Source organism: Vicugna pacos, chromosome 3 (genome assembly GCF_048564905.1).
Source record: "Vicugna pacos chromosome 3, VicPac4, whole genome shotgun sequence".
NCBI classification, from domain to species: domain Eukaryota; kingdom Metazoa; phylum Chordata; class Mammalia; order Artiodactyla; family Camelidae; genus Vicugna; species Vicugna pacos.
In genome coordinates, this window is record NC_132989.1 from 109,151,148 (window position 1) to 109,167,086 (window position 15,939).

Genomic DNA, 15,939 nt, shown 5'->3' on the forward strand with positions numbered 1-15,939 from the left:
ATAAGCGATTACATTGAGAGATGAGGTATGGATGGTTCTAAAAGAATTAGGGGAAAAAATGGAGGAATAACTATACGTCTTCTTACATGAGATCCAGACTCTTTGATATTCCTTATGTAGACACCATACCTTATTGTGGCTAAATTAATGCTTCCTTGTTAGTTCAGAAAGCTGTTGCTCCTGTTAATATTCAGTCATCTGAGAGATTTTTCTCAGTTAGGTGAAACCTTCCAACTAAGGATACTCATCCCCTGTAAGAAAGCTTCACATCTCCTTTGATCTACCATCTTCCTGTGGATCTGGAGAAAGCCAGATGGGATAGTCTTCAGGCTCAGCCTCCTATTTCCAAAGACTTGGCATCTGGATAAAGGAGAACTTTTGCTAAAAGGGTTTTTTGGAAAGCTCATCTCATCTGCGTAATTAGTGTCCTGGTCCCTGGCTGTTCTGAGATGCTTCTCCTGTTTAGTATCCCTCACTTCTCCACGTCGGTGGCTCTGCTGGTCTTGCTTCTCATTTAGTAATGAAACATTCACTTTGGAATTTCCTCCCACCTTAGAATTGAATTTTCAAACTTTCCAGGCTTATCTGACCACTCTGGCCCAGCCCTGAATTCTTGGTCCCTTTTCTGTCCCACGTGGGCTCAGGCTAGTTTAACCTTTGTCCTGATTCATTCACGACTTTATTCTCTTGGCCCTAAAGTTAAAAGGCAGCCTTGCCCTTTGTTGCATCCACGCTATTTGAGCCCAGTTGTCATGAGGAAATCTAGGAAGATTCTCAGTACTGAAGTCTTCTTAGAAGCTGTCTTCTCTGAGAGGTTTCTCTCCTACTTTATAATCCTAGGGCCCAGGCATACAGCTCTGGACAATCATATCAAGAACCCCCGAGGTGACCTTCGCCTCACCTGCTTGATTTCTTCCTCTTGAACTATAAACCATACTGAGAACAGCTCCGTAGTCCTGGGACATGGCTTGTCAAACTCTTGGGATTTCCATGACTCTGGAAGAAATAATTTATTGATGTTTTGTGTTCTGTACAATAACGTGAGCTCACCACAACATTCCCCAGTACACATGGGACGCTGCCCAGCCAACTTTCTGCATTTCTCTTGGTCATGTGATCTAGTTCCAGTCATTTTAATTAAACCAAGCAATGATCTGTGGCCAAGACATTGTTCCTTGAAGAATATGCATTACCAATGGCCAAGGAGTGGTAGTAAAGATTGTCCCCCACAAGAAAGTGTTCAGGGGGTTTTCTCCTGCCTAATTCTTACAGAAATTACAACTAAGAATTGAAGATATGTTTCTCATTTTTAGTCACTGTGAGTTAAAATTAGAGTGATAATATCCACTGATTGATGATCATTATAAATAAGTAGTTACTTTTTTGAAAATGTAAACAATGAGAAACATTTGTTTTTCTGATACAATTTTTCTTCTGTTTTAACTTTAAAAATTAACTTTGAGGAGAATGGTTATCTGAAAAATACTGAGTTTTCTGGTTCATAAATGTCATTTATTTAGGTCTTCTTTAATTTCTGTTAGAAATGTTTTATAGATTACCCTTAAACATGTTTCATCCTAAGTAATTTCTGATTTATAGTGTTCTATGTAGTATTATTTTTATAATTTTATTTTCCAACTTTTTGCTGCTCATGTTTAAATACAATGTATCTTTGTTTATTGACCTTGTATTTTGAGGCTTTGCCACATTGACTTTGTAATTTAATTAGGTTTTCTTGTAGATTCTGTAGGATTTTCTACGTAAGTAATCATGTCATCTACAAATAGAGACAATTTTATACTTCTTCCTTTACAATTTGTATACCTTTTTTTCTTGCCTTATTGCATTGACTAGGACATCCAGTTCAATACCAAATAGAAGTAACAAGGGTGGTGTCTTTGTCTAGTACTTGATCCTTTTTTCCCACCATTAAATATGATTCTAGCTCTAAGTGTTTTGTAGATACCCTTTTCAGGTTAAGAAGTTTTTTTTTTTTCTACTCCTAGTTTTCATTATGAATGAATATTTTTCACATAATTTCACCACATTTATTGAGAGAATCTTTTTATTTTTCAGTTTGTTGATATGGTCAATTACATTGATTGATATTTGAATATTATATCAAACTTGCAGTCCTGGGATGAATTCCCCTCACTCATGCTGCATTTTCCTTTTTATATATTGATGGATTTGGTTTGTTAATATTTGTAGAGGGTTTTTTTTTCAATCTATGCTCATAAGGAATATGGTATGGAATTTTTTTTTCTTGTAATGTTTTTGTCAGGTTTTGGTATCAAGTTTAAGCAGAGCTCATAAAATGAGTTGGAAAACATTCCGTCCTCCTTTATTTTCTGGAAGAGTATATGTAAATTTGACATTATATTTTCTAAATGTTTGGTAAAATTCTCCAGTGAAACCATCTGGCCCTGGAGTTGCTTGTTCATTTGTTTGCAGAAGGTTTTTGATTAAAATGTCAATTTATTGTATATAGGGTTATTCATACCTTCAGTTTCTTCTTGAGTCAGTTTTTTAAAGTTATGTTTTTCAGAGAACTTGTTAATTTCATCTGTGTAATTGAATTAATTGGCTTAAAGTTGTTTATAATAGTCTCTTACTACTCTTATCAAATAACAATCAAGCTAGGAAGAAAGAAAAGATAATTTTATTCGAGCCAAACTGAGGATTATAACCAGGGAAACAGATTCTCAGAAGATCTGAGAACTTCTCCACTGATCAGGAGTTAGAAATGCAGTTTTACATACTTTTGAGGCAAAGAGTTTATGTAACATATTGACAAGTTAGCATTGTGCACACAGTTCATCAATTTTTTTCAGTCAGTTATGCATGTACAGAACAAACCTTTGGTCAATGTGACCCCTTGTATGAGATTAAAAAGAAATATTAATAATAGAGTTACAATGTTGGCATCTGAAGAAAGGGGCTGACTTTTCTCAAGGTTGTCATTCTGCTTTGAGGAGGTCTGGTTAACGTATAATATGGATACACATTGCACGTTGGGAAAGACTTATCACAAGGGGGGCATGTCATTTGTTTTTTCTTTCTGTCTTAGTTGGATTGTTCTGCCATAGAAAATTGATGATATTTTCCTCATTATCTTCCCCCTTTTGACCAAAAATCTTTTGATAGAAAGCATCGGATGATCAACTATTTGGTCCCTTGATGCCAGGGTGGTTGCTTACCTGCCCTGGATCTATGATGTCCCTCGATGCTGGGCCTTGATAGCCCAATTCTTTTTTTCTTTTTAGGAAACTGTTCCAGTAGGTTGCTTGGCAATGAAACAGAGCCAATGTCAGGGTGTCCAATAGAACTTATGCCAATTGAACCTTATATGTGTAGTGTGCATGTCCATTATCTTATATGGATGTGATCATCAGTTTCAGTTCATTAAAGCATTATTATTTATTTTATCTTAGTAATCTAATTAAAGGCAGTAAGCAAGCATAGAAATATTTGATGCAGGAAGTATTATAGAGTGTATATTTGATCAATAGTATCAGTTTGTTGTACAATCACTATATGTATGCTTTTGGCAGTAGACTTAAAACAAGCAGTGATACGTGTCATAAATAATTTGGTAACAAAGAAAAGAATAACACATACAATGAAAATAACAATTGTCTATAAAGCAGAGCCGGAAAAGGTTCCTACTCCTGAGGGGAGGCAACTAAAAGAGGTCATTTAAAGGGTCAGTCTTTCTTATACCTTGAAACCATTTTGCTTTGGGGAAAATCTTTTCCAGAGATGTCTCAACCCTTCTGGACGTGTTGATGTAATTGCAACAAGTAACGTGAGCTATAGCACAAATGCCACCTTGTTTGGCCAGTAGGAAATCTAAGGCAATCTTACCATCTCATTCTACTTGAGCTAAAGAACTGAGAGGTTTCTGCTGCGCTTCAATGCTTTTTTGCAGTTTCTTCAGCCTTTTGACCAATGATGGCTGATAGATTTCTAAGGATATCTCTGTTCACATATACTCTTGCACTAGGAACCAAGATTCCAAAAAGACTTTGCCACCAGGTATCTTGGTATTCTGCTAGCATGGTTCTTTTGACTTTGTAATGGGAAGAAAAAGGAGGTCCATCAGTTTCTTTGTATATAGATAGAGGGGTAACATAACATTCCAATAAGCATAAACCTACGTGGCAGCTATTTAGACATTTTTGTGACCACTCGTAGGAAGCTGGGTCAGTTCGAATATCACATTTAAAGACAAAACCTGGGGGAGCACAAGTGATTCCTTCCAGAGTGGTTTCAATGATACCATTGTTGATTGGAAGTTTTATTGACACAGTATTAAACCATAGGTCATTTCTTTAGCAGGCTTTCCAAAAACTATCCATATGATCATTGATGTGGGGGAGTTGTTGGCACAAGTGACTTGTGTTTTTTTCTTTAAGATATCTGCTAATTAAGTAAGGGACAGAGCGAGGGGGGCCTAGGGTAGGTTGTGTCCAGTCTCTAATAACTGAGGATAGTGTCAGGCAAGGGATGATATATTAATGTTTTGGAGAATTTGAACCTGGAAGTTTAGGCCAGAGGAAGGTTTATCCAAGTGGTAACATTAGGAACATCTGAAAATTCAGTGACAGGAATCACAAGGGGTTTAAATCGGCCTGGTAGTGACTGAGGAATTTGACGACAAAGCCAACAACCAGTTAAATTACCCACAGTGGGTAAGCTTTGTGATAGTTTTACTAAAGAGTTTTCTTTCCATCCTAAACATTGGCACAAAACATAGCTGGAAATAGAATAATAACTTTCAATTTTAATAGAGAGACAAGCATTTTGATGGACAGAGGCAGTTTGAACTGGTAAAACAAGTCTTATAGGCCTGGTCCAGACTCTTGGGTTAGCTGTCTGCCACTGCTGTCATCTGCTTCTAGTCCTGGTTTGGCGGGGCCTTTCTTAGTTAGTCGAAGCCTGGTTTCAGAAATAGGAGTTGCAGTCCATTCAGGAGGGAGGATCTTTTTGAGGTGAGAAATGTGAATCTAAGACCTTACTCCTTCAAGTCTCACAGCACAGGGATTTGTTAACAATGCTAGACATGGTCTTTTCCAAAGTAGTTGTAAGGAGTGCTTCATTTGGTGTCTTTTCCAATAGGCAAAATCCCCAGGCTGTAACCCATGGTCCTTAAGGTCTTCATCTCCCAGATGCGCACTGTGGAAGTAACCAGTTACTAATTTTTCATTTTCTTTAAGCGCTTTGATGAGTCCTTGACAATAATGTAGAATACACTGGTTCATATACAACTTCATCTAGATGCATAGGTCGCCCAGTAATTCTTTCAAAAGGAGACAATTGATGTTTGCCAAAGAGGATAGACTTGAGATTGAGGAGTACCAAGGGAAGAGCTTTTGGCCATGGAAGAGTAATAACTGAAAATTTAGCCAGTTGTGTTTTTAAATGGTGCTATTTGTCCTTTCTGCTAGTCCTGAGGATTGAGGGTGATAGGCGCAGTGAAAATGCTGTATTATTGGCCAAGTCTTACAAGTGGATTTAATAATCTGTCCAACAAACTGGGTTCCACGGCTGCTATGCGACTCAGAAGGAATTCCCCAAATTGGAATTATTCTTTCCAATAGTAATGTGCCATTAAGGCCATTGCCCTTCTCCAAGGAAATGCTTCCACCCAGTGTGAAAACATGCATACCATTACCAGGATGCGTTTATAGCCCTGAGAGGAAAGCACTTGGATAAAGTCCAGTTGCCAAACTTCAAAAGGTCCCTTAGGGAAGGGGAAGTGGCTCTAAGAGCCAGGAAGGAGTTTACCAGGATTATATTTAGGACAGATAGAATATCAGTCATAAAATTTATGAGCTATAGCTCCCACTATAGTGGGTGATGGTTTCCAGACATATTGTTTTCCCCATAACATCATTTTCTCAGGTGCCTGATGGGTCAGGGAAGGTACATGTTGGAGTAAGGGTAACTGAGCACTTTAAGGTCCCACAGGCTTCTTATTTGATCTGAACCATATTTGTGAGATGGGATCAGAAAGTACTCCTTTTTTTACCTCCAGGCTTGCTTTTCATTCTCTGAAGCTAGTTCCTGAGCCTGCAAAAGAAATCTCTTAGCAGTTTCATCAGAGTTATGTTTGAGCAAAAGACATTCTTGAAATTGGACTGGGACAAGGCTTAAGGCAACTTGTTTAGCTGCAGCATCAGCCAGTTGACTCCCTTTGGTTTCTACTGAGCCAGAACTGGAATGTCCAGGTATTCTAATGATAGACAGCTGTGTAGGCAATTGCATGAGGTCTAAAAGTTTTGAGACTAGCTGTCCGTTCTTTATAGGCTGGCTATAAGAGGTGAGAAATCCTCTCTGTTTCCATAGCATTCCAAAATCATGAGCCACTCTAAAGCATCTATCAGTATAAATATTGGCTATTTGATCTTTGGCTAATTGATAAGCCCTAATCAATGCAATCAACTTAGCTTGTTGGGTTGATTTGGTGTCTGGTAAGCATAAACTTTCAATTATTTCCACTATCAAAATTATCGCATAGCCAGCTCGATAATGTCCCTGCTCATCCTTTCTGTAGGATCCATCTGTAAACCAAATTGAATCAGCATTATCAATGGAGATCCTTGTAAGTCGTCAGCCCTAGGAGTAGGAAGATGGTTGGGTAGTGTAATGCAGTCATCACTGTTGTCACCTTGACGTGCTGAAAGCAAAGTTGTGGGGTTAAGACTATTACATGGAGCCAAGGTAATAATGGGTGAAAAGGGTAAACAATACTTCATAAGAGGCCAAGCGACTCACAGAATAATGTTGAGTCTGATGAGAATTTAAGAGAGATACAACTGAGTGAGGAACATAACAAGTCAGAGGAGATCCCATTACAAGTTCTTCAGTAGCTTTGCATAAGAGAGCTGTCGCTGGAAGGGCCCTCGTGCAGGGTGGGAGCCCCTTTGCCACCGGATCTGACTGCTGACTGTAATACGCTCTGGGGCGATGCCTCTGAGTTAATACGCCCGGGGCGCTTACTCTAGCTCCACGCGCACAGAGGAAAAGTGGTAATGTACAGTTAGGACGGCCTAATGCCAGAGCCTGGGCTAACGCACGTTTTAAGGCATTTATAGCCTTCTTTGGTCAACCATTCAATTGGGTCTGACTGGTCAGACTTAAGTAATGCATAGAGAGGTTGGCAATGAGGGAAAAACTAGGTGCCCAATTCCTGTACAATTTCGTTAGACCTAGAAACCCTCTTAGTTATTTCTTTGTTTAGAGGAGTGAGAAAGCTGAGATTCCCTTGATTCTTTCAGAATCAATCAACAATCCTTCCTTAGATATTAAATGACCTAAATATTTCACAGTTGGTAAGCAGACTTGTAGTTTGTCTTTGGACACCTTATGCCCCTTCGAGGCTTATTGTTGCAATAGGTGAATAGCGTCTCTTTGGCAGTCCTGTTGAGTTCTAGAACACAAAAGTAATCTACTTGCTGAATTAAAGCAGAACCACTAGGGGTGTACGTTAGCCAAATCAGCTTCAAGTATTTGAGAAAAATAAGTAGGGTTTTCAGGGTAGCCTTGTGGTGGAATGGTCTAAGTGGATTGACGATCTTCCCAGTAAAGGCAAAGAGGAAGTGGCTTGGTTTTTCTCCTGGAATACTAAATAACGCACCGCACAGGTCTATAACTGAGAAGTAATAGGTGTCCCCTGCAATGGCTGAGGATTACGGACCCCAGGGTGGCGAAGAATCACACTGTTATTTATAGCCCTCAGGTATTGAACACACCTCCAGCCTTTTCCATTTGGCTTTCTTACTGAGAAGAAGAAGTATTGCAGGAACTGGGCAAGGAAGTATAAGTCCTTTCTTAAGGAATTCCTGAATAATAAGTCTTATTCCATTTAGTGCGCCTGATCTGAGTGGATGTTGTCGGATATAGGGTGGACGCTTTGGTCAGTGCGACCCCTTGTATGAGGTGAAAAACAAAAATCAGTCATAGAGTTACAATCCTGGCATCTGAAGAAAGGGACCAACTTTCCTCAAAGGTTGATTTCAGCCTCCTGCTTTGAGGATGTCTGGTTAACGTATGATGTAGGTGCACACTGCCCATTGGGAAAAGCCAATACCCAAAGGGCCATGTCATTTGTTTTTTCTTTCTGTCTTAGTTTGATTGTCCTGCCATAGAAAACTTATGATCTTTTCCTCTTTAAGATTTATCAATTTTATTAATATTTCAAAGAAGCAGTTTCAGGTTTCCTTAATTATTTTCTCTTGGCTGTTTAGATTTCACCTTTCTCAGGCAAAGCAAACTTCTTTTGTCTGACTTTTATCTCAGGTCTGATAAGTTTATGAAAATGCTTTTCTTGCAGTGAAGACTCATATTAAACCATGAAATCACTTTTAATATGCAGCCTATAAATACAACTCTACAAAGAATGGGCATATAATTAACTGAATGTTTTATCTGCACGTCAAATTGATCACATATTGAGATGTTTTCTGCCAGCATTTCAAAGCCCAACTTTAGTGGTTCAATTTAAACACCGTCTAAAGATGACTGAAAATAAGTGTTGGCTAAATTCGTTTTTGTGAAGAGGACACTTCTTAAGAGCAGGTGTTCTGTCACACTGCGTGCTATAAATCATTGCACTACAAATCTATTAGCTGTGATTCATATCTGGCCTGCCTTGTAAAAGCAAAGACGAAACAGTGCTTCGGACTGAATGATTTAACACACACTGAGCGAGTCTACTTCCTCGGAGTTCAGCCTCACTCCCTCTGAGCACGTGGTATTTTCGGGGAGGAAATTGGATTCTAAATTGAGAAGCTGCATTAACTCTTTCAGACAACAGAATGACAGGAACATCTTTCTAAATAGCTTCCTGGAGGCCTGATGGAGTAGTCGCCTTTCTCCGGTTCTCAGCTTGCTGCCTGGAAGTGATTTATACACGGGGGAGACTCGGTCTTGCCTTGGCTTGGCCTCCCATCATTTCTTTAACCAAAATTCCTAGCTTTTTCTCTCATCCTTTCTTGTCTGAAGGCAGCAATAAACCTGTGATAATTTGTAAGATTTCATTGTTGAGGGCAACAATTGTTGCTATGGTTTCACAGCAGTATGTGGTCATTATTGAGGTATTTATCCAATCTCCCATGAAGGGTACCACTCCCACATGGACCCTCACACACAATGATTCCCAAGTTGGGGCCACACACGTTTTCTGCATCTTTCTAGGACTGATGGACCTTACTTGTTGCATCTTCGAATAGTTGTATATAAAGAGAACATTAAATAATTTCCACTGTATGTTTATTTAACTCTTTCCAAACATCATTAAAATTTTTAAAAGTATAACTCTTTGAGAGTGTCATGTTTATGTTAATATCCATTTAACAAACTGCAACTTTCAGACTCAAGAAGTACATGAAGATGCCATTTGGAAAACACAGGGCAGATTTAGTTGACGCTCTGCTGAGCTGCTTTTTGCTTTTGTTGACTTTTTGTCATCTCTACAACTACCCTTTAGATAGGTTTAATTATGTCCTTTTCGGTTTTGCTTTCAGATGTAAGATGTGTCAGTTTAAGTGGGCAGAGAGAAGGCCCACTGTAAGAGCAGTCAGAGAGAAAGAAGGACACTTTAGAAAGAACTTAGGCTTTGGAAACAGATCTGAGTTTAAAGTCTCATTTCTCTTCTCACTGGTGTCTGGACCTTTATCCTGCAGGCAATGATAGAATGGGTGTGGAGGGAATGTTAATCCTGCAATCAGATAGGTGACGGAAACTAAAATCAGAATATAGTGTATTTAAAGCGTTGACCAGGTGTGTTAGGCTGTTTGGTGAACACAAGGGAGGGTGTCTTCCTTGATGACATGCAGTCCGTGGACAACAGGGAGATTAACATCTATCTGGGATTCCAGCGAGAAAAAAATCTACGTGCAGCAGAAGTATAAATAGTGGATTGTGGGGCCCACAAAGAGAGGTTCTGCTTAGAAGAGGAAGGGCAGAAGGGGGACAGCTTTTTAGAAGAGTTGCCGTCACAACCAGTTATGGATGGATGAGATGTCACCAGGTGAGAAAGGGAAGAAGGACACTGTGTGCCAGGGAGGAAGGTGCCCAGAGGCAAAGAGGGGCCAAAGTGAAATGTACGTGGCATTGGGGAGAACATAAAGAAGTCAGGTGAAACCGAAGTGAGGAGTGAACCTCTCTCTTCCCTCCCTTCCTTCCTTCCGACTTCCTTCTTCCCTTCTTTACTCTCTTCCTCATAATATTCCTTCATCCACTTCTTTCATCCTTCCGGCAACAGTTACGTGCCAGGCACGGGGAATGTGTGCTGAACCAGACATTTAATCTCCCTGTTGGAGCCTGGAGTCCAGCCCAGCAGGGGCGGCTCTCCTTTCCTCAGGAATGTAGACTTAGGAGTTACACAGAGGATCAGCGGGTAACTCACCGCTGGACATCCAGCTAGAAAGCTATTTCATTAGACCAGGGAAGGCAGACTCGAAATTTTGATCAGGAAAATTGCCATGGCACTGAAAAGACAGTGGGGCATGCAATTAATTGTCATCAGAGCTCAGCGAAATTATCAGACATCATAAGGGCTGAGAGCATGAACCTAGAAGCCAGACCACCTGGGTTTAGCTCCAGTCCTTGCTTGGTGTTTAACTTCAGGCAAATTGTTTAACTTCTCTCTGCCTCTGTTAATGAGTTAATGCATGTAACTTATCAGAAAAGTGCCTGGCACATTTTAGCCCTGGATAAATATAGGCCATGATTATTAAATTACATCTTCTAATATGCTAAAGAGAATGGACTTCCAGAAGAGGAGCCAATCGGCCCTATTTTTGTTGGAAACCATAGGTCCAATAGCTGCGTAGAAGAGAACAGCTTTTCAGGAATATAAGGGAGTCATCTTATTTATTTACATCTTATGGAAACAAAGGAAATAATAGCAATTATTTAACTAATCTGGTTATTGTTATATTACTTTCCTTTCCAAACCTGGGAAGAAATTTAAATGAAAAAATATGCACATATTTACATATCAAATTTTAGAGGACGAAAGTGTTCAGCAGTTGACAAATTTTGTTCAAGATTCAGAAGTGTCTTACAAATTGAAATCCAGGTCTTGGATACCATTGGGGTGGAGAGAGAGAAGCCACAAGACACTCATCTTCTGTTTTTATTGTCCAAGCTCATGATCCGTTCACACAGCTCCTTTCGGTTGAGGCTGGTGGATAATATGAGACTTCCAGGCCAGGGGTGCTGAGTGGGTGTTTCCTAGTTGTGGGAAAAACACTATTTTCCTAGAGGAAGAATATAAACAATCCCATTTTCTGCACATAATGGTAAAAATAAGAGAGCAGTATATAGTGGATAAAGAAATTATCAAGATGACATCAGTGTTCAAAGAGAAATCTCTGTATTTCTAGTTGGTTTAATAACTTCCATTTCCTTAACGGTCTGTCCTTTTTAGCTGTTCAGTGCAGTGTTACTAATTTGAATGTTTATCAGTATGTGAAGAACGTCTCTGCATGTTCAGACACATTTGCACATTTGCATCATTAGTGAAGTGATACAAAACCAAAAATTTTAGAGAGCTCATTATAGATTTTGAACAGTTTAACCTTCTTTAAAAACAAGCTTCAAAAATCTCGAATTACTTCTTCTATCCACAATGAAAAATGCTTTCTATAATAAGAGTAAATAATTGAGCTTCCCAGTGTATTGTAATCAAGAGTCATTCTTTTTTTCTCAGCTTCCTGATGTAATTTTAAACCCAGTCATTTCAAAGAGCCAGGCATTTGAATTTTAACCCATTTTAAACTTGGCAACACCAAACAGGTGTGAAGCATCCATGTTTCTTTCTCTTAGTAAGTCTGTCCCTTTGTTCGCTCACCGTCCTTGTCGAGGATCTGCCGAGCCTCACACGTGGGAAACCTGCCACCTGAGCATGGCTTCCCAGACCTTGCCGTCATGCTGGCTCTGAGCCCAAAGCCACACAGTTTCCCGTGTCCCGGGACACACTACAGCAGCATAAAATCACCCCCACCAGTTCGCCCGGATGCAAAGGCCCAGCAGGGTCCACTCCACTGTGCCTGCGGCCTGTGACCATCACGTTGTTACTGAACTGGCGCGCAGACAGTCTGGGCCAACTAATTAATCAGCCTAACGGAGGCCAAATCTAATTAATTACACAATACTGAGCTGTCCAAAGGGAACTCCGCCAAAGTTATGTAATGCATCTGGAACGTAAAGGATTCCTGGCAAAAGGAAACTAAATGTCAGGATGCAAAGCTCATTTGAGGTGAACCCTCTTCACTTCCTTTTGATCCCCCAGCTCCTGTGTTTCAGGCCTATGTCTTTTGAAACATGTGGCCCATTATATGAAAATCACACACACACACACACACACACACACAGGACAACTTTGCCTCATGGATTTAAAAGGCTGCTTTGTTTTCATTAATTTGATGTGACTAGTAAACTGACAAAGGACCACGTGGTGCATACAGACACCACAGCACCCATCTAGGACAGAATTAGCTGGAAGTAGTGTTCTATATTGCTTACCATGTTGTTGCATTTAATGCAAATTTTAATGAACATCAAAACTAAACGAGACACAGACATTGACACTTCACACTTGTCTGGTGGCAGCAAATTTAAACGGTTTAAAATTCAATGCCTAGCTGTTTGAAATTAATATGTTTAAAATTATTCCAGGAAGCTAGCTAAAAAAAAAAAAACTTCAGACATGTGCTTGAAATACATTGATCCATTTCTAATGGTAAAATAATATTGACTAGCTTACTTACTATTCATACAGAATTGTAGAAGCAAGAATCACTTTTCAATAAATGAAGCTTCATGTTAAAGTGGTTACAAATACCTTTTTTATAGACTCCACAAGCTTTGTCATTTGGGTCTGTTTTTTTAAGAGAAGCATAACGTAAATGACTTTAGAGAATGAAATATTTCAGATGCATTCTGATATTTCATCTTCAACAAACGTAGAATTTAATAGTATCCAAGAATATGCAAGATTAAATGCATATTTGAAACTATTATCTATGAATGATACGATGAGAGGCAGAGGCAGAGGCACTGAGGGACAGAGGGAAGTTCTGAGCAGTGGCAGACTGCCACTGGGGGATGCACATAGTCAGACTTCAGGTAAGTAAAGACATTAAGGAAATACCACATTCACCCGATGGGCAGTGGTTGTTTAAGCTCATTTGTTTTTAAAGGTTATTTAAACTGTTTAGGAATTCTTCTGACAAGCCACATGTTGCAAGAGCCACAACGCTCTCCCGCACAATGAGATGGTGCCGGTTATTTTGAGTTTCACTGTGTGCTGGCAGACAGACCATCACAGCAATCCTAGTTTTGTTTCTGTCTCCATTACGCCAAAGTGGGAGCATGACTGATTAATTCTCAAGTTAACACCCTCAAAAGATTTTTCATCATTTGTGCTATAAATCCGTTCAAACATTGATGCTTTGGACACCAAATTATTCTCCCCACTGAATGGTGTGTGCTCATACAGTTTGTGAGTTTCAAAGATACTCTTTCATGTACAAATTCTAAATCTTGACAAATAATGGCTTTATGGATTACTCATTAGATAATTAATAGCCAGTAATATCTGTAATATCTAACTATATGAAATGTACCAATAACACATAACATACAATTTTATAGTTCCCTTGTAATTATTTTAGTTTGTTAAATGATTTTTCATGGATGTTCTTGTATAACATTTATTTGCTTTTTACATTTTTTTTTCCACCAAGGAAGAGATAAATCCCTTTTTTTGCAGTAGCTGAATGTGTTGAGAACAAAATAAATTTCCAAATAGTGGACTCCTTCCTCATCGTGTTTCGTCAGAGTGTATTTAATTTCATGCATGTGTGAAAGATGTTAATATGATTCCTGGGTACTAAATATTCCTCGGCCGTACACACTCAGTCCTGTTATCTGGAATAGAACTAGATTAAACTTGCAGAATGGTGAATTACTGAAAATAATGAAGCTGAGGCAATTCATTAATCTTTATCTGCTTGTCTATTTTTTATAGCCTGGATGAAATGAAAAAATTCATTTGGGGGCCGATCAGATTGAAAAGGGTCTAACATGAAGAGCAAACATGGGGCTGAAAATGTTTTTTTTTCCTTTTTAAATTATACACAGCACCTTTTTCTTACATGCCTCTGTTTTTCTTTTAGTGGCAAAGCATTTCTATAACACTGGTTGAGAAAGTTCAGATGATTGCTGTAATCCTAGGATCCCTGTTCTTAATAGCGAGTGTGACCTGGCTCCTCTGGTCCGCCTTCAGCCCCTATGCAGTGTGGCAGAGGAAGGACATCCTTTTTCAAATCTGCTATGGAATGTATGGTTTTATGGATCTAGTGTGCATAGGTAAGATCGTGACGTTCGACGTTAACAAACTGTCAGTAATCCATTTCTTGCAGCTGTTCTGTTTTCATCAGTCGGATCTAATACAGAATGTTGTGGTTCACGTGACCTTGGTTCTCCAATTCATTACCTATCTGGGGTACGGCAACCTGGCCACTATTCTCAAAAAGCAGAGCATCTATATTTCTAAGTGGTCTGAAAAAAATTAACAGGATAATGCCCATTCAAAGTGACATATTTTGCAACACAAAGAAGGAGTTGGAGAAATTATTTGGGGCGGGACTTGTAAGGATGGTCATTTATTTCTAAGGGATAAGAGCAAATAAATCCGTCTCGCTAAGCTGGGAAAACACTGACAAATGCCAATGGCGATATTGTGCATCTAGGGAGAGCACGGACACCTGGAGATCTTACATCCTCGCCTGGCAACTCAGATTCCCCAAGGGCATAAAGAGCTCCTTGGAAGGGTAAGAACTTGGGGACAGTTTTCCTTGCTTTCCTGTGCCTCTTTATGTCCCTTATTAAATTCATTGGCTTAGAAGAGAAAAAGGGTGAAACATTTTAGCTTAAATAGACCCTACAGAAATGGTTACTTATGCCTTTCACTTGACCAATCTCTTGTTTTCCTTATACTATGTGAAAATGGAAGCCAATTCATGGGGTATTTACGCAGGTGTGTGTGTGAAGTGCCATAGGCATTGCGATGATGACCAGTTGACAATGGGGGGGAGGACAGAGAGAGGCAACACCAGATTCAGGAGACTCCCTACCCTGATGTGGTTTACAGTTTAAGGGATGTAAAAAGAGCTGAGGGAGGCAGCCATGGTTTGCAAAGTATGGTCCCAGGACGACCATGGCAGCACCAGCGTCTGCAGCAAGTGCTTTAGACATGCACATTCTCAAGACCCACCCCAGACCTGCTGAATCAGAGACTTCAAGGTTCCCTCCCCACCAGCCATTGGTGTTTACAAAGACGCCAAGGTGCTGATGTGCGCTGAAGTTTGAGAAGCACTGATTAGGGAAGGATTCTCAACCTGGAATCCAATGACTTGGTTTCTAGCCCTGGCCTCTGCTTGGACAGATCAACTTCATCCCTCCATATTCCTGTTTTCTCGCCTATAAAAACGGGAATAAGCATCTTTAGCACACAGGCTTAACTAAAGGAAATAACTGTTGTCGAGTAATTATGCTATTAACTGGAAGTTGTAGATTAAGAGTATCTGAGTAAGTCACCAACATTAAAATACTTGAAATCACTTAAATCAGTGCCTCTATTCACTACAGCCTTAATTTAACTAGCAACTTTAATATTTTCAGTCTTTTTTTTTTTTAAAAAAAGAACTCTATGCATTTAAAACATAAGATCAGGTTGAATTTTACTTCCTTTTCTTCTTTGCTCTCTTGTTACCAATACAAGACTAATGAGAAAGAAAAATGATGAAATTTCAGGCCAGAAAGAAAAAAAGAAAGGAGGGAAATGTCAGGAATAATGTATAAACTGAGCAGATGGTGCCTGACTAACTGGACTAATCATGTATATGAACAATTTGCCTTAAA

At 39.4% G+C, this 15,939-nt stretch overlaps 1 protein-coding gene across 1 annotated transcript in view; it reads left to right on the forward strand.

Annotated features, from left to right (window-relative positions):
* MARCHF11 (membrane associated ring-CH-type finger 11) overlaps nucleotides 1–15,939 on the forward strand; it is a 104,609-nt gene that overhangs the window by 71,961 nt on the left and 16,709 nt on the right. Inside the window, exon 3 of the mRNA XM_072958833.1 lies at nucleotides 14,193–14,385. Within this exon, the coding sequence (XP_072814934.1) occupies nucleotides 14,193–14,385 (193 nt within the window). The remainder of the gene's footprint in view (nucleotides 1–14,192; nucleotides 14,386–15,939) is intronic.